At 39.3% G+C, this 14242-nt stretch overlaps 2 protein-coding genes across 2 annotated transcripts in view; one reads left to right on the top strand and one right to left on the bottom strand.

The window, feature by feature from the left end:
• Window positions 1–11221, bottom strand: part of LOC147618782 (uncharacterized) — a 33699-nt gene extending 22478 nt beyond the window's left edge. The window contains exon 1 of the mRNA XM_086774372.1: window positions 9485–11221. Coding sequence (XP_086630498.1) covers window positions 9485–11017 — 1533 coding nt within the window. The 5' untranslated portion in view covers window positions 11018–11221. The remainder of the gene's footprint in view (window positions 1–9484) is intronic.
• A 2400-nt stretch (window positions 11222–13621) lies between these two features.
• On the top strand, window positions 13622–13989 carry LOC147618781 (uncharacterized). Its single transcript, XM_086774482.1, has one exon. The coding sequence runs from the start codon at window positions 13685–13687 to the stop codon at window positions 13985–13987; it is 303 nt and encodes a 100-aa protein (XP_086630608.1). The 5' UTR covers window positions 13622–13684; the 3' UTR covers window positions 13988–13989.
• The last annotated feature ends 253 nt before the right edge of the window (window positions 13990–14242 follow it).

Raw genomic sequence — 14242 nt, 5'->3', positions numbered from 1 at the left:
CCTAGAACATAGAGGTGGTATAAGAAGGTCAAATAAGCTAGTCACATTTTTGTGGCATTGATTAGCAATCCAGTGGGGTCTAGACCAACTATTAAAATATGGTTTCAAAAAGGGGAGATAAAAGGCCGAGATATTTTGGAAAAACAGACCCCTAGAGGTTACACATCTGAAGCTTTGATTGATGCATGCATCTTGCTGGAATAACACTTATCTTGGGGGGAATCCTCTTTTGTGTCAGATGATAGATGGGATTTGATGTGTAATCTGTTGAATGGTGACTCTTATGTAGATGAGGCCTAACTATGTGTTTTGAAAGTTTATGTAAGTTGTCTTTTTCTTTATATATATATATATTATTGGTCCCAACAAAAAAAATCATCTCCCTTAGCCCCCTTTTACAAGCCCATTAACACTCCCATCACCCCATTACACCCTCATTAACCCACGCCACCCTCATTTCATCTTTCAAAAAATATATATCATATATAGTGAGTTGTCCTTCTTTCGTCAATGTCTCATTTTCCCTGACAGTGAACAAAAGTGGCTACCCTTACCTTGAATTTGCCCATTACTCTCATGATTACCTCATTTTTTTATATCAAGGGGAGCCCTTGGGCAATAAGTGTATGCTCAAGAGAATGAGAGATCTAATGTGCCATCGAAGGTTCAAAGTGCAAGAGCAATAAAGGAAGGAAAGAGTAAGCTCCTTCTGTCTCAACATCGATGACTGGAAAACGACTAAGGCCGAGGTCTGAGACCTCTCACAAATACAAGCAACAATGAGAGGCTGCTAAAGCATGCCTTGAAGGTTTGAGGATATCTCACCTTAACATTGGCGGAACTAAGCACTTTCGTACATATTTCATAATCTTTCATCCCTTGTTTTTGCAATATACTTAATAATGTATATATAAATTTCTAAATATGCTAAATAATATTCCTTGAATGTGTGTAGAGGGTAGTAGGGGTCATGGCTATACTTAAGAAGTGTATGACTTTGTGTGGTTCACAAAAATACATCCTTGTTCAACAAGATGGAGCAGGAAGGAAACGTGCTCAATCCGGCCCATCGACTAGCCTTTTCCACTAACCATAGGTTTAACGCATGTACCTTGGTGGGGTAGTTTAGATTTCTAAAGGCTTCACATCATTGTTCAAACATTTGTATGAATTGAACAGGATCAGTTGTTCCATCATATTTGCCTATGATTTTGGAAATATGTATGGCCGTGTTTTTGTATGTCACCTAGGCCATGTGTGGGTGCTAATGTGGTTAGGGACTCACTTAGTCCTTGGGCAACCCCCCTTCCTAGATTAGTTAATACGTCCAAGGTGTGGGTATCTAGGGGTTGCAAAGGGTTGGTACCTAGCATGTTTAAAGGCTCAGGACTTGTGATAGTGCTAGGCAAAGGGCCAAATCCTGGAGGGATTGATGTGACAGTGGGTGTAAAACCCTATGATACGCTTGTAGGCATGAAAAATGGAATAGGGAGATGCATTTTGGGCATAGATCTCAATGGCTCGAAGATATCAACCATTGGGTTCAGTCCGGGTGTGAGCCCACGTAATCCCTATATCGTTGCCATATCTTGATGTTGTCAATAGCTCCTTAATGAGAGCAAGCATATTTTTATTTTTTTTGCTTTTTAGGTTTTCTTACAGCTCATTACAGCCTCAAGAAGCATGGCGTAGTCTTCGTTGGGTCAAACGAGTGTCTGTTTGCCCTAATTAGCTTAAGCGTTGTATGCACACGAATGACCTCTTAGAGATATTTTTTGAGGAAAAAGTGCATGCCAGTAGCATCCCAGGTGGAAGAGGAGGTCTCAAAACCTCTCGGGGGGGTCACTCACAAAAAAATGTGAATATCACGTGAGTTCAACAGAAGCATATTTTTAATTTATGAAACTTATAGAAATATATTTACATAAGGGTATGATTTAAAACTTTTTCAAAAAAATTTACAGATTTATAAAGAAAAGGGGATATTATATGGATTAAAAAATTCACAGATAAGGGATTTAAAATATAGGCCTTGAACGCACGCGATAGGGATATTCTACATAGAGTGACCCCCCCGAGCAAAACCTATTTTCCATCACTGTCTCAAGATGATTTTTTTTAAAAAAATATTCCTTGTGTTCCAAAAGGAATTTGAAAAAACTCTGTATAAGAGAGTTGTATTTTTGGAGTACTACAACTTTGTCTTTCTGAGTTTTATGTTATTTCATCATTTGGACACTGAAACAGTTACCCGAATATGGTTCACAATCGTTTTCGGGCTATTTCGGGTAATGTTTAGTGCTGTAAGGGCCATTTTTTACCTCGATTTCTAGGTCAAATTTTGAGGCTATTGGTCGAAAGCCAAAATGATGAATTTTTCCCTCGAACACTCGGAACAATTTTGAAGAGCTTGATGCTGGCTTTTTGATGAGCACTAGAGCGCATTCATCGGATTCACGGTTTAGGAGATATGAGCCTCCAAACAGGGCTTTTTTTTGGTCGATGAATTCCCCTTCATCACGACGTGAACTACCAAGGTGTGGTTTACGATGTGAAGTGGTTCTTTTTTTGGCGTGTGATGGTAAGGCATGAAACCTTAACGCATGAAATGTCTTTTTTTTTACGTGGGGACTGTTTCACGACGTGAAACGATAGATATAGTTCACGACGTGAAATGGGTGGTTCACGGATTATTTTTTTTAAAGGGTGTCAAACCTTAACGTGTGAAACGCTCGAATTTTTTTTTTGGGAGTCTAGGGAAATTCGAATTTCCTTGTTTGCAGGGAATATTTTTTTAATTTAAATTGGGGAGATATGGGCATTTTTCCAAAAAGGCAACTGCGAATCAAAAAAGTAAACACTTTTATGGCATCCCCATACACTCTTCATAAATGACCCCCAAAATGGACAATTTGACAACTCATTGGCATCTTTTCATTAAATCCTCATTAGCCTTAATGAGTTATGAAAAAAGGTTCTTAAGAATTAATCTTTCTCCCTTTTGGACTAATCAAGGAATCTAATTAACCACTAAACACTAATTAATTCACACCATTGAGCACATCATTGGATAGAGCATGAAATTACTAAACTATGTGCATTAACAAAAGTGTAAATTAATCTATATTTGGAGATTAATTAAACTCTTAATTTTAGTCTCTTCTCTTTATGCAAAATTAAGCAAAAGCGAGAAATTCATCCAATTGATGAAGAAATTGATTTAATTAGGTGTTTTGATGCATCTAGATGCTCTCAAAACACTATAAAACACTAATTTCAACCTCTTACATGATATATTTTCTAAACTTTTTGCCTCTTGAATTGGATTAATCACCCTTAATGACAAAAACTAGTCAATTAAGAGAGATTAGTCAATTTCAAGGGTTTTTTAATGGGAGATTTTTTAAAAAAATTAAGCTACTCCTAATGCTTGCTAACACTCTAATGCATACAAATCAAATTAAAAACATACAAATCAACCAAAAATTAATGATTCTACTTCTATGTTTAACTCTAAAGAGAGCTAAAAATCACTAAAAAATCAAAGTATCCAGCATGTATATGTAAAATATGGTTAGCTTCATGTACATGACATAGAGGAAGAGCCACTCCACATAAATAGGGGATCTTCCCGTGCATAGGGAATAAAGAAGAGAGTTAAATTGCTACACATAGGGGTAGAAGGAACCTCTTGCACATAAAAGAACCTTGCACATAACATAAGCATAAAGAAGAAGACTTATTGAAAACCGACAACAAACAAAAAGAAGCTAGCAAGAGAGATCAAAACAGATAAGAAGTTGGTTATTGATCGATATTTATTGATGTTTTCTTTGTTATATATAACAATAAAACATGCTCATTGTATATAGCAAGTGATGGCAAAACTCACACAACGTTAATATTGTCTTGTGATTATCTCATATTGTAACATGATTCAAGTTGATCCTCTGTACCACACATAAAAATTAAAGTATAGTTGAGCATGTTATCTTCCATATATGAGAGAAAAGTTTTTTTTTCAAGAGATTGCATTGACACTTTTGGGAGATGATGATCTAGCTACACACTCTCGCCATAGGTCCTTGTTTTTTTCATTATTGGGCTTGGACTTGGGAGTCGAGGATAGCCATCTTTTGAGCACCTTGGTCTTGGGAGTCAAGGATATCCATCATTTGAGAAGCTTGATCTTGGGAGTCGAAGATAGCCATCATTTGAGAAGCTCTCTTTGCTAGGTGTTCTTGGGCTTGGGTTTAGCTCCATAGGCTCCATAATATTTCATGCCACTCACGAAAACATTTCCAACGGCTCCAGCTACCTCAAATACATAGGCCATGATAAACCTCTTGATGTGTGTAATCGTGTAGCTCTCAGTTGAAGAAGAGGAGATGACAATTAGACTCGTGTTGCTGCTAAACAAGTAGGGGTTTAGGGTGTTGCTGGATCATAGAGCAGGCAGCATTCTGTTTTGATGAATATTGCTATGGCCACCTCTCCTAGCCCTTCGTAAGCAAAATTTACAACCATGGGGGTGTTTTTTCAATGATAACTTTGGCTAACTTGAAACTCGCTCGAGTACAAGTTTGAATGTGCCGAGCATCTACTATGATGCAGAGCAATTTGTCAAGAATTGCAAGTTTTGTGTTATGTCATTTTCGGACCCAAACATTACTTTGTATCAAGTAACCACTACCCCAAGTGGAGTTGATACATAGTCGAATTTCTAACATAAGGATGTATACAAATACAAAATTGTCAAACTTCACCACCCATAATCCATAACCCGCAAGATCTTAAGATTCATAACTCCCATCCTCACCATCTCACTACTACTTCTCTAAGTTTTGATGCCTCTCCCCATGCTCTGCATCCTTCCCCATCAGTCTTAAAGAAGCCATGATAGTAAATTTGCACTCATAAGGGTTTCTCTCTCTCTCTCTCTCTCTCTCTCTCTCTCTCTCTCTCTCTCTCTCTCTCTCTCTCTCTCTCATCCATCATGATGGGTACTTGTGAGCATAAGGTTTAGGTCTCATCTTTCCACAACCAAGAATTGTAGCCACCTAACACCACAGATCCCGTCAATACCCAAGAAGGAAATCCATCACTAACATAAGTTTCCATGCTTAATACCGAGTCTTGAAAAATGCAAGTCCATGAGTTATCGTTTTCAATTGGCTATCTTGATTTTTACAATATTTGAGACATTAAAGAGAACAATTTTTTATAACTTTTGCAAAATAAGCATAGTTTCAAACTTTTTTTAAGAAATATACATATTACTAATTTAAAGGTGAAAAATTTTTCACTTTTCATATCAAATAAAAAAATGAAAAAAACAAGATCAATGACAAGATCTAATATTATTTAAAACTACTAATCATTAGGGGAAGGTTGAGGTCTATAGGGGCCCTTTAAGATGCCTTCATTTCCAAAACGTGGGGGGAAAGTTTTTGAAATTTCAACGTCACATATGAGCTCAAAATTTATCGAAGATTACAGATCCAAAATCTACTCGTCGAGCTCTTTCCATAGATATGTCACATGCTATAGTTTTGCTTGCTCGATTTCAAATTCAATTTGAGCGAGAAACTTTGAAATTCAAACTTCTAGCCGTTTGAAGAACAAGAAGGTATCTAAAGTCAAAGAAACTTAACGTTTTAACAAAAAGTCATTAAAATCATAATATGGCAGCTTAAAGGGCCCCTATAGACCTCAACCTTCCCCTAATGAATTCACGCATGTATATGTAATTTACAATACATTCTTTACTTAGAATTACAAAAATGAGTTTTTTCTTCCACAAGAACTTAACTAACTTCATCCCAATCATTCCACTTCATCCCAATCATTACATTAGAGCACCTATTTGATGTTAAAATAAGTAGGTATATGGAGTCCATGGCCATAGAAGAGGCTTATTTAAAGAAAAGATTTCTCTAGATTTAGATAGAAAACTAGCGATCCAAACGGTCAAATTTTAGATGATACTAAGTACTACAATTTATCAATTTACTTTATTTTGATCTAATGGTTCAATTTAGAGTTATAGACTTTGCAAGAACACAATTTTTAGTTTATAACAATTAAATTTTGAGCCATGAAAAAAGACAATAGTTGTCGTTTTGAAAAACTGATGAAAATGGGAATCCAAATTGTTGACAAAGTGGATTCTGAAATCTGAAATTCTGTGAACAGATTGAAATTTCTGACAAAGTCAAATTTGTGTGTGGAAAAAGAAAAATTTCAATCCATAAATAAACATAAATTTCACTTTTTCTGAACGAAAAATTCAACCTAGCGATAATGGATAGAAATTTTTGTCGATGGCCTGAAATTTTCATCGATGGAAAATTCGATCCTTCGATAGAAATTTGCACTCATAAGTGTTTCTCTCTCTCTCTCTCTCTCTCTCTCTCTCTCTTATCCATCATGATGGGTACTTGTGAGCATAAGGTGTAGCTCTAATCTTTCCACTACCAAGAATTGTACCCACCTAACACCACAAATCCTGTCAATACCCAAGAAGAAAAGCCATCACTAAGATAAGTTTCCATGCATAACAGAGAGTCATACTCTCAAGGCTCATCATTAGTCACCTTCCACCGCCCTTTGTCAAGGATTATGCTACATTTTCATTGTCATTTTAATCATCATCACGGTCCTCTTCTATATCTACCAAATTTTCCATCTCACAAGCTAGACCCATTGCCACAGAAAAGGGGTGTTTTCTCAAGCTATGCTTTGCTTGAGCTTTGTTTGTATAAGATGTGTTGATTTACAATGCAAGGATGGGTTGGCTACCACATATTTTCTCTCGATCACCTCCCCTCTCCTCATTCCTCTTGACCCAAGGCTGTGAAGGGGCTAAGTAATCATTCCACACGCTTGAGGAAAAAGGTCTAGTAAATTCACATAAATCATGGGTTGCATGGGTGTGTCTGCGACGTTCATTTTTTTAAAGTTGATCGGTCTATGTGTTTTTTAAATCTAAATTTACGAGCATAGTATTTGTAACTAGCTTGCTTGCCCTAAGATTTTACCTTGTCTCACCATGAATTTACATTTTGTGGGTTTAGGTAAATTTAGTAAAGACGTCACTTTGGGAAGATTTTCTTTAAGTGGGATATTTGGTTGAGTATATGCATAAATTACGATCCATGAATATTTTAAGAAAAACCCTTAAGTACTCATTCAAAGCATGAAACATGAATATTTGGAAAGTCGTTGGAGCATTCATCAAACCAAAGGGCATGACTTTATATGCAAACACCCCCCACAATGTTGATTTGCAAGGTGTATAGACACTCGCTTATATCTTGAAAAGCCATCTCAAAAGTTATACACCTCTTTACAAACCGCTCATTTGAGAACATGATCTGTAATCAAGAGAGGGTAATGGTGTCTAAGTGTAGGCTAAGTTGTATTAACCTTTTTCAAGTTGACGCAGACATGGACTTTACCACCTACATCTATGAGCTTATCATGCTCCCCTTTGATCATCCGTGCAAAGTATTGGCTATCAGCATAAGGCCCTTTTTTTGGGGTCAATTTAGTGCCTTGATTCAAATGGTGTACTGGTAGAAGACCATGCAAAAATATATCTTGAGGGTTTCCACAAGTTCTTTCTCTTCTTCTGACGTCAAATCAGTGGAAATCTAAGCCGACTTTGATTTTCTACTCTAGATCAAACTTCATTGTTTCCTTAGGTCCGTCATATGACTTGCTTGGCTATTTGTTCACGCCTAGGATTTCGCAAGCAAACATTATGGTTTTCCACTTTTTTGAAGCTCTTGAAACTAGGCAGAACACAAATTTCGTCTTGTTTTTTTGTCTTCTTTCACATCAAATTTCGAAAGACTAGTGTGCTTTTAGGGATTTATTTGTCCATTGGGATTTCAATTTAGGTTCCTCATTCACTAGGGACTATTTGTTGGTTTTTTTTGTGTCAAGTTTAAGCAAGGGCTCCATTGCTCCAATAGAATAAAGATATTACTCATTATTTTGCAATACTAGGGTTTCTCTTTTACTAAACTTTATGGTTCTCTTTTTGTGTTTCCTTTTAGGATCAAGTCTGAGCTAATCCTTGCTAATTTGTAAGAGAACTTCTTCTTATATTCTTATGAGTAACATTCTCACCTTTTCTAGTTCTTTTTCTGGGAATCGTTGAGGTCATTGTTGGAATGGTTAGTTAAGATATGCACATGAACCACGTGCAACATTTCTTTCCGAAGCAGGGCTCGGGAAAACCTACAAAGTGAACCAGCAAAATATCCCCCTTGACCAGAGATGAACCGGCTTTGCCAAATTTGGACAAGCTTGATCCTTTTCAAACTGAATTGAACCGGAAATTTTCCTTTTCGACAAATCTATCGCTATTTCATTCAAAAATAGAATCTTGTTCTTTCTCATATTCAAACAAGCTGAGATCTCCATAGTTCATATAGAATCTTAATCTTTTGTATGAACTATGGAGATCTCAGCTTGTTTGATACTATTATCATGCTTTCAATTGATCAAATCCATGAATCAAGACTGGTTATTGAGCATTGAATCTGATCAAATTTTGCATAAATAAAAAGACAACATACATGGTAAATCGTTGCAAGCTTTGAGTAGGTTGACAAAGTTTGCATTTGTCATCGAGCACGATGTAGCTGCACATAAATGATATCATCATTACACATATTCAAAACATTATAGTCTCTCTCACTCAAAGCTCAAAACACCAAAACCTCAACCATACCTTCAATGTGCCATCAAATATGACAACACACATGGTCATTGTAGACAAAAAAGCATCATCCATGATCTGTAAAACATCCTTCTCACATCACGATCTATGCTCAAAATGATAAAAAATATATATATTATTGAACACGTGAGGACATACAAGGAGAGAGTTGGGGAATTGAACCCCATCACCATTTTGAATGGCTACACCAAGCCCTCTTGGGGGAGTGGATAAAGTGAATGCACTTCATCCACTCCCATAACAAGTTAGTAGGTGAATATGAAAAAAAAAGCGATCAAAAGAAATGATTAAGCTGCAAAAAGCGTACCTTCATGATTGGATGATTAAGCTACAAATACCTTGCACCGTGTAAAGATGTCTATGAGCCTTTGCTCCCCATAAAACCATACTCTCCTCCAACTCTGAGTCACATAGCTTGGAGGGTCCTTCAATATTGATCTTCATAATAGCATCCAAGGTCCGTAACTCCATGCTATTACGCAACTTGGTCTTTATAAGTGTGCGTGTGCTAAAACCTCTTTCACAAATAGCATTACTTGAACATTGAACTAAAGCAATTTGACACAGAGTTAAAACATTAGGATAAGAGTCTCGCCACATTGGATTACATGCTATTGCAGCTGTAACATCAGGAAGACTGTAGCGTGCCCAACTAATTGAAGCTTGCTGTTTAAAAGACCGAAACTCACTAATAAAATCATCTTCATCAATGATAGAAGAAAAATTCATTACCTCCAGAGACTTTTCCTTACCATAGAATGAGGCTATTTCTTGAGCCTCAAACTTACCATAGTCCTTGATCATCTTCTCTAGAAGAGGATGTTGTGCAGGCACTAGTACTCGTAATCTGCTTAATATTGTATTGTCTGCAAAACGTGCTTCAAGGTTAGCAATAATTTCTTTCGAAAAAGATACCTGAAAGGCAAGGGCTGATGCTAGATCTTCTCCAAGTATGTCCCTATCTATCTTGATGTCAAAAAACATGCTGCCATGAAGAGCTCCTCGCAATGTAAACAAGTGACCCTTCTCAGGTCCATGATCCGGTAAAAATGCAAAACCATCAATGTCACAAGTAAGAGCATTACAATCAACATCAGGAGGATCAATATAATATTGCCGAATTAAATTGATCTCCTTTTGGATAACATCATGGATTGTAGTCACATCTACAAACTCTTTTTGAAATATCTTACTCACAATAGCCATACCTTTTAAAATATCCGGTAAAAAATGAAGACAATAGATAATTTCAAACCTGGAAATTTCTGCAAATATACTCGGAGCATTTTCCTTGGTTTCCACAAGAATAGCATCAAGAGAAGAACACACCTTGCTCATAGCCGACGATCGGCTCAACCACCTAACATCAAATGTGTGTTCCATCTTCAAGATAGGACAAGCAAGCTCCTCTTGTATGATCCTTAGCTCTTCCAATATTTTGCCACTTGCATTGAAATAATGGGCAATGGAATTCACCAATTTTTCTATTTTCTTGGAAATCTCCAAATTCTTCGCTACAGAAGACACAGCCAAAGCTGTCCTATGAGCAACACAATGAATGGATGTCAAGTATGGATTAACATGTCTTTTAAAAAGTGTGGCGACACCATTCTCCTTTCCTGTCATTGTACTACAGCCATCAGACCCAAAAGCAATTAGCTTCGTTAGATCAAACTTACTTCTTTTTAGCTCTGAAAGAATGGTGTTAAAAATGGTCTTTGCACTCCCATCACTCACACGAATAATACCATAAAAAGAATAGGCAGGAATACAATCATCAATAAGATAAGACAAATAAATAATCAAGTGTCCATGCTTGGAAATATCAGTTGATTCATCTACAAGAACACCAAAAAACGGACTTCGAAACACTTTCTTCAATGTGGTGTTCATCAAACACTTACCAATACAAAATACCATCTCTGCGCAAGCCTTGTCATCATTATACAAGGATGTTGAGAATGGCACACGACAATCCTGTAAAAGACTAATCATATCTGGAAAACCAACAAAAGCATATCTCTTTTTTGCCATATGATAGGCAACTTTAAAGAGAGTTGTCAATGCCTCATCTTTAAAATTTTCAACCTTTTGCATGCTAGTTTGAATAGTTTCCTTCCCTTCAAGTAGAACAGCTTCCATAGAATGTGCATGACAAAGTGTTCTACAATGTGCTTTTAAATTACTAAACTTAAAATTAATGGAACCATCTTTTGAATATGCACTATGGTGATGGGGATACTTTAAACAAAACTTACAGTACATCTTAGCTTTCTCCTCGTCGTAGACAAGCCAGTCAAATGTTTGAAGCCAACTCTCTTGGAAAGCTGCTCTTGCTTCTATTCTCCTTTGAAGCTCTAATCTCTCTGGCAAAGACAAACTAGACAACACCTCATCAGTAGTACTTGCTTTAGATGAATTAGTATTCTGACTTTGTACATCACCTTTCTTTCTTTTGCCATTAACCTTTGAAGCCATCCGACCAGCCCACTGGAGAAGCGTACCTTGCCTTTTTTTGTTATCTTTGATACCTTGTCTTTTACCAGTTTCAACATTGTTGGGCTCCATTGTTGTGCTGCTAACTTCTGCAGTCCATACAGAGAACTCTGATGAGGATCCATAACCAAAAAGGAGGGGTGAGGGCGGGGCCTGTACAGTGTAGAGCAGCTCCACCACTCACATTGCTTAGCGTCAATGAGGTGGCTGCGGGTGTGCCACAGTGCACACAGAAACTATGTAGCCCCAAAAGTGCATGTGAGCCACCCTCCACTTCATGAATCATTGCTGCCAGCCTGGCCATCCTTTCTCAGGCCCTCTTGCAAATCCTTCACTTCAGAGTTCAGAGTCCAGACTCGTGGGGCACATCACCTGTGCGTAAGTCTTAAGAGCTGAAGAGCTGCTGTGTGGACAAACCGACAAGGCAAGGCGCTAGGAACTTGCAATGAGGAGGAAGGGGTTTGGCTAACCCTTCAGAAGAAAGACTAGAGCGTTCTTTCAACATCCAAATTTCCAATCCATCGCTTGGACCAGGCTGGGAGCGCTTGAGTCTTAGAGCGCTCCAGCAAATTTAGCAGCTAGCTCGGCTGGCAATCACAATCTATACACAATGTCCTACGTATCCACCATCACATAATATTTACTTATTTTTTGATTTATTCATCCTAGCATGCACTTTTAGACGGCAGAGAGTCGGTGAACCGTGAGAATCCACTTGCTCCCTCCAAAATCTTTGTTCAGTCTGTATTATGTAACCTAAACAAGTGTTCAAGCAGGAAACTCGACTCCATAATACAGGGTACAAGAAATTAATTTTACCTTGAAGGCTTGCAAGGTGACAGGCTCTGTTCAGTGTTGAGTCTGTTCGAACTTCGCAGGTTTTTCGAAAGGACAACGACTCGGGAGTCAGGAAGTGAAGGCCAGCCGCCACGCTTCTTCTGTGCAACGAGAAGATTCAAGAAAAGTTAGGGCACCAGCAAACAACAAGCAGAGCCTGCATGTCGTCGCTGGAATTTGGAAACCGTCGAAACTTGAAAGGCCGCCTGCAGGGCAACGAGTGCACGCTGCACAGAGTCAAGACTCCAGAGTCCAGACAGCATACGTAGGGACTCGAGAGTCGGGAGTACGAGTCAGTATTCAGGAATCACTAAGCCTTAAGGGTTTGAACTTTGGCGATTCGAAACTTGAAAGAGGTCCTGGAGGCTGGAGGCTGGCATAAACAGCAGGCCGCAGAGTTAACCGTTAGGGGAGCGCTCAGCTGGAGCCTGGAATGCAGATAAGGCCGTGCATGGGTGCCTGCCATGTGGAGTCTCGACAGCGGGATGGAGATAACGCTCAACCAGGCTGGCGTATTAGGTAAGTGTATCACTCATAAATTATGAGTGATACACTTACTATAATGATTAATCACTCGAGTCTAGACTCTATATACTATAGTTAGTGGAATATACTATATAGCATATAGCATATACTATAATATATATAGTATATAGCATATACTTAGTACTATATATATTATATAGTATATATTGTATTTTTAAAACCTCCTCTAATTATATGAGTAGTGTTTTTTTCCTTCTCCCACGCGTGCGAACCGGCCTAAAGCCTTTCGAGGCGAAAAATCAACAATCGGCATAAGCCTCCTCGTCCGGAATTGAACCAGCCCATGTCGATGGCGAGCAGGTTTTGGATAAAGTGAACCTACCTTTTCCCGAGCCCTGTTCCGAAGTCTTCGACCCAGTGAGCGCACGGGAAAGATGTGTCTCAGCTAACAGTTGTGGCCGGTTCAAGTTGAAGGTAGTAGGAACAAATGAACATTGGAAAATAGTAAGGCATGTTTCTCTGCCAAATTTCACAGACAACGTGGGGCCGGTTCTTTACTGCTCTGCACGCCGCCCAGCTCCGCTATAGCTCAGTCCGCGGCGAGTGGGCTTCCAACCCACACCCCAGCTCAGTCCGCCTCTCTACTTTTTTATTTCAAATATTTGTCGTGATTCGCACCTTTAGTCTTGATACCCAGCTTTAGTCTTGCCAGTTGCCTCTAGGCTTTAGAGCTGAGAGGCCACTAGCGAATTGCAATGAGAGTGAGTCAGTAGCATCATCGGTTGGATAACCTTCATGGCCACACACTCCAGAGAGAGGTCGGTGTGCGTGTGTGAGAGAGAAAGTGTGTGGGAGAGATGCTTTTCAGCTGATGTCTATAGAGAGAGAGAGAGAGAGAGAGAGAGAGAGCAGCTGTGCAATGGCGGTGAGGGTAGGCCTATGGGCTAAGTGCAACTTGTCTTATCCCCAACAAATTCAGACCTAGTGTTATCTGCGTCCGCCCACTATATAATGGTGAGCTCAAGCCCTCACCACTACGCATGCAAGCACGCCCAATAGCTTACCTCACACCATCCTCACAGCTTATCTTGTTCAACGTGCTCAAGGAGCTGCATGGCTTCATCTTCTGCTCCCGTCTTGCTTCTGCTTCTAGTATTGGCAGCCGCAGCTTGGAGCTCCTCAGTACGAATGGTGGATGCGCAAGCCTGCTCACAGCCTTGCTGCGGAGCGCTGCCACAGGGCGGCACCGGTTTCTGCTCCACTGGCGAGTGCTGCAGCCAGTATGGCTTTTGCGGCGGGCCCAATGATAGTGCCTATTGTGGCAGCGGCTGCCAATCCCAGTACGGCCGTTGTGACGCCGCCGCCACCACTAGCACAGCCACCTCCACCAACACCACCGCTGGGGGAAACAACTAGTAAGCTGGCGAGGCACCCCGCCAGCTGCTTGCTGGCATTGGTGGTTAGGCTTGGGTAGCTATATATAGCGGGGCACCCCCGCTATATAAGTAGTGACCACCACCCCCGCTAGCTAGCTAGCTGCTTGCTAGGGTTGGAGGTAATTGAGTATGGGGTTAATATGATGCTTGTACTAATAAATAATGGCCACCATGTATTGAGAACGTCAATTGATTTTTTTTCGATTTGTACTGATGCAAAATACATTGAAGGATG

The sequence above is a fragment of the Cibotium barometz genome, chromosome 34 (genome assembly GCF_041138505.1).
Source record: "Cibotium barometz isolate CiBa-2024 chromosome 34, ASM4113850v1, whole genome shotgun sequence".
In the NCBI taxonomy this organism is placed as follows: domain Eukaryota; kingdom Viridiplantae; phylum Streptophyta; class Polypodiopsida; order Cyatheales; family Cibotiaceae; genus Cibotium; species Cibotium barometz.
This window is presented reverse-complemented; position numbering and strand designations above follow the sequence as displayed.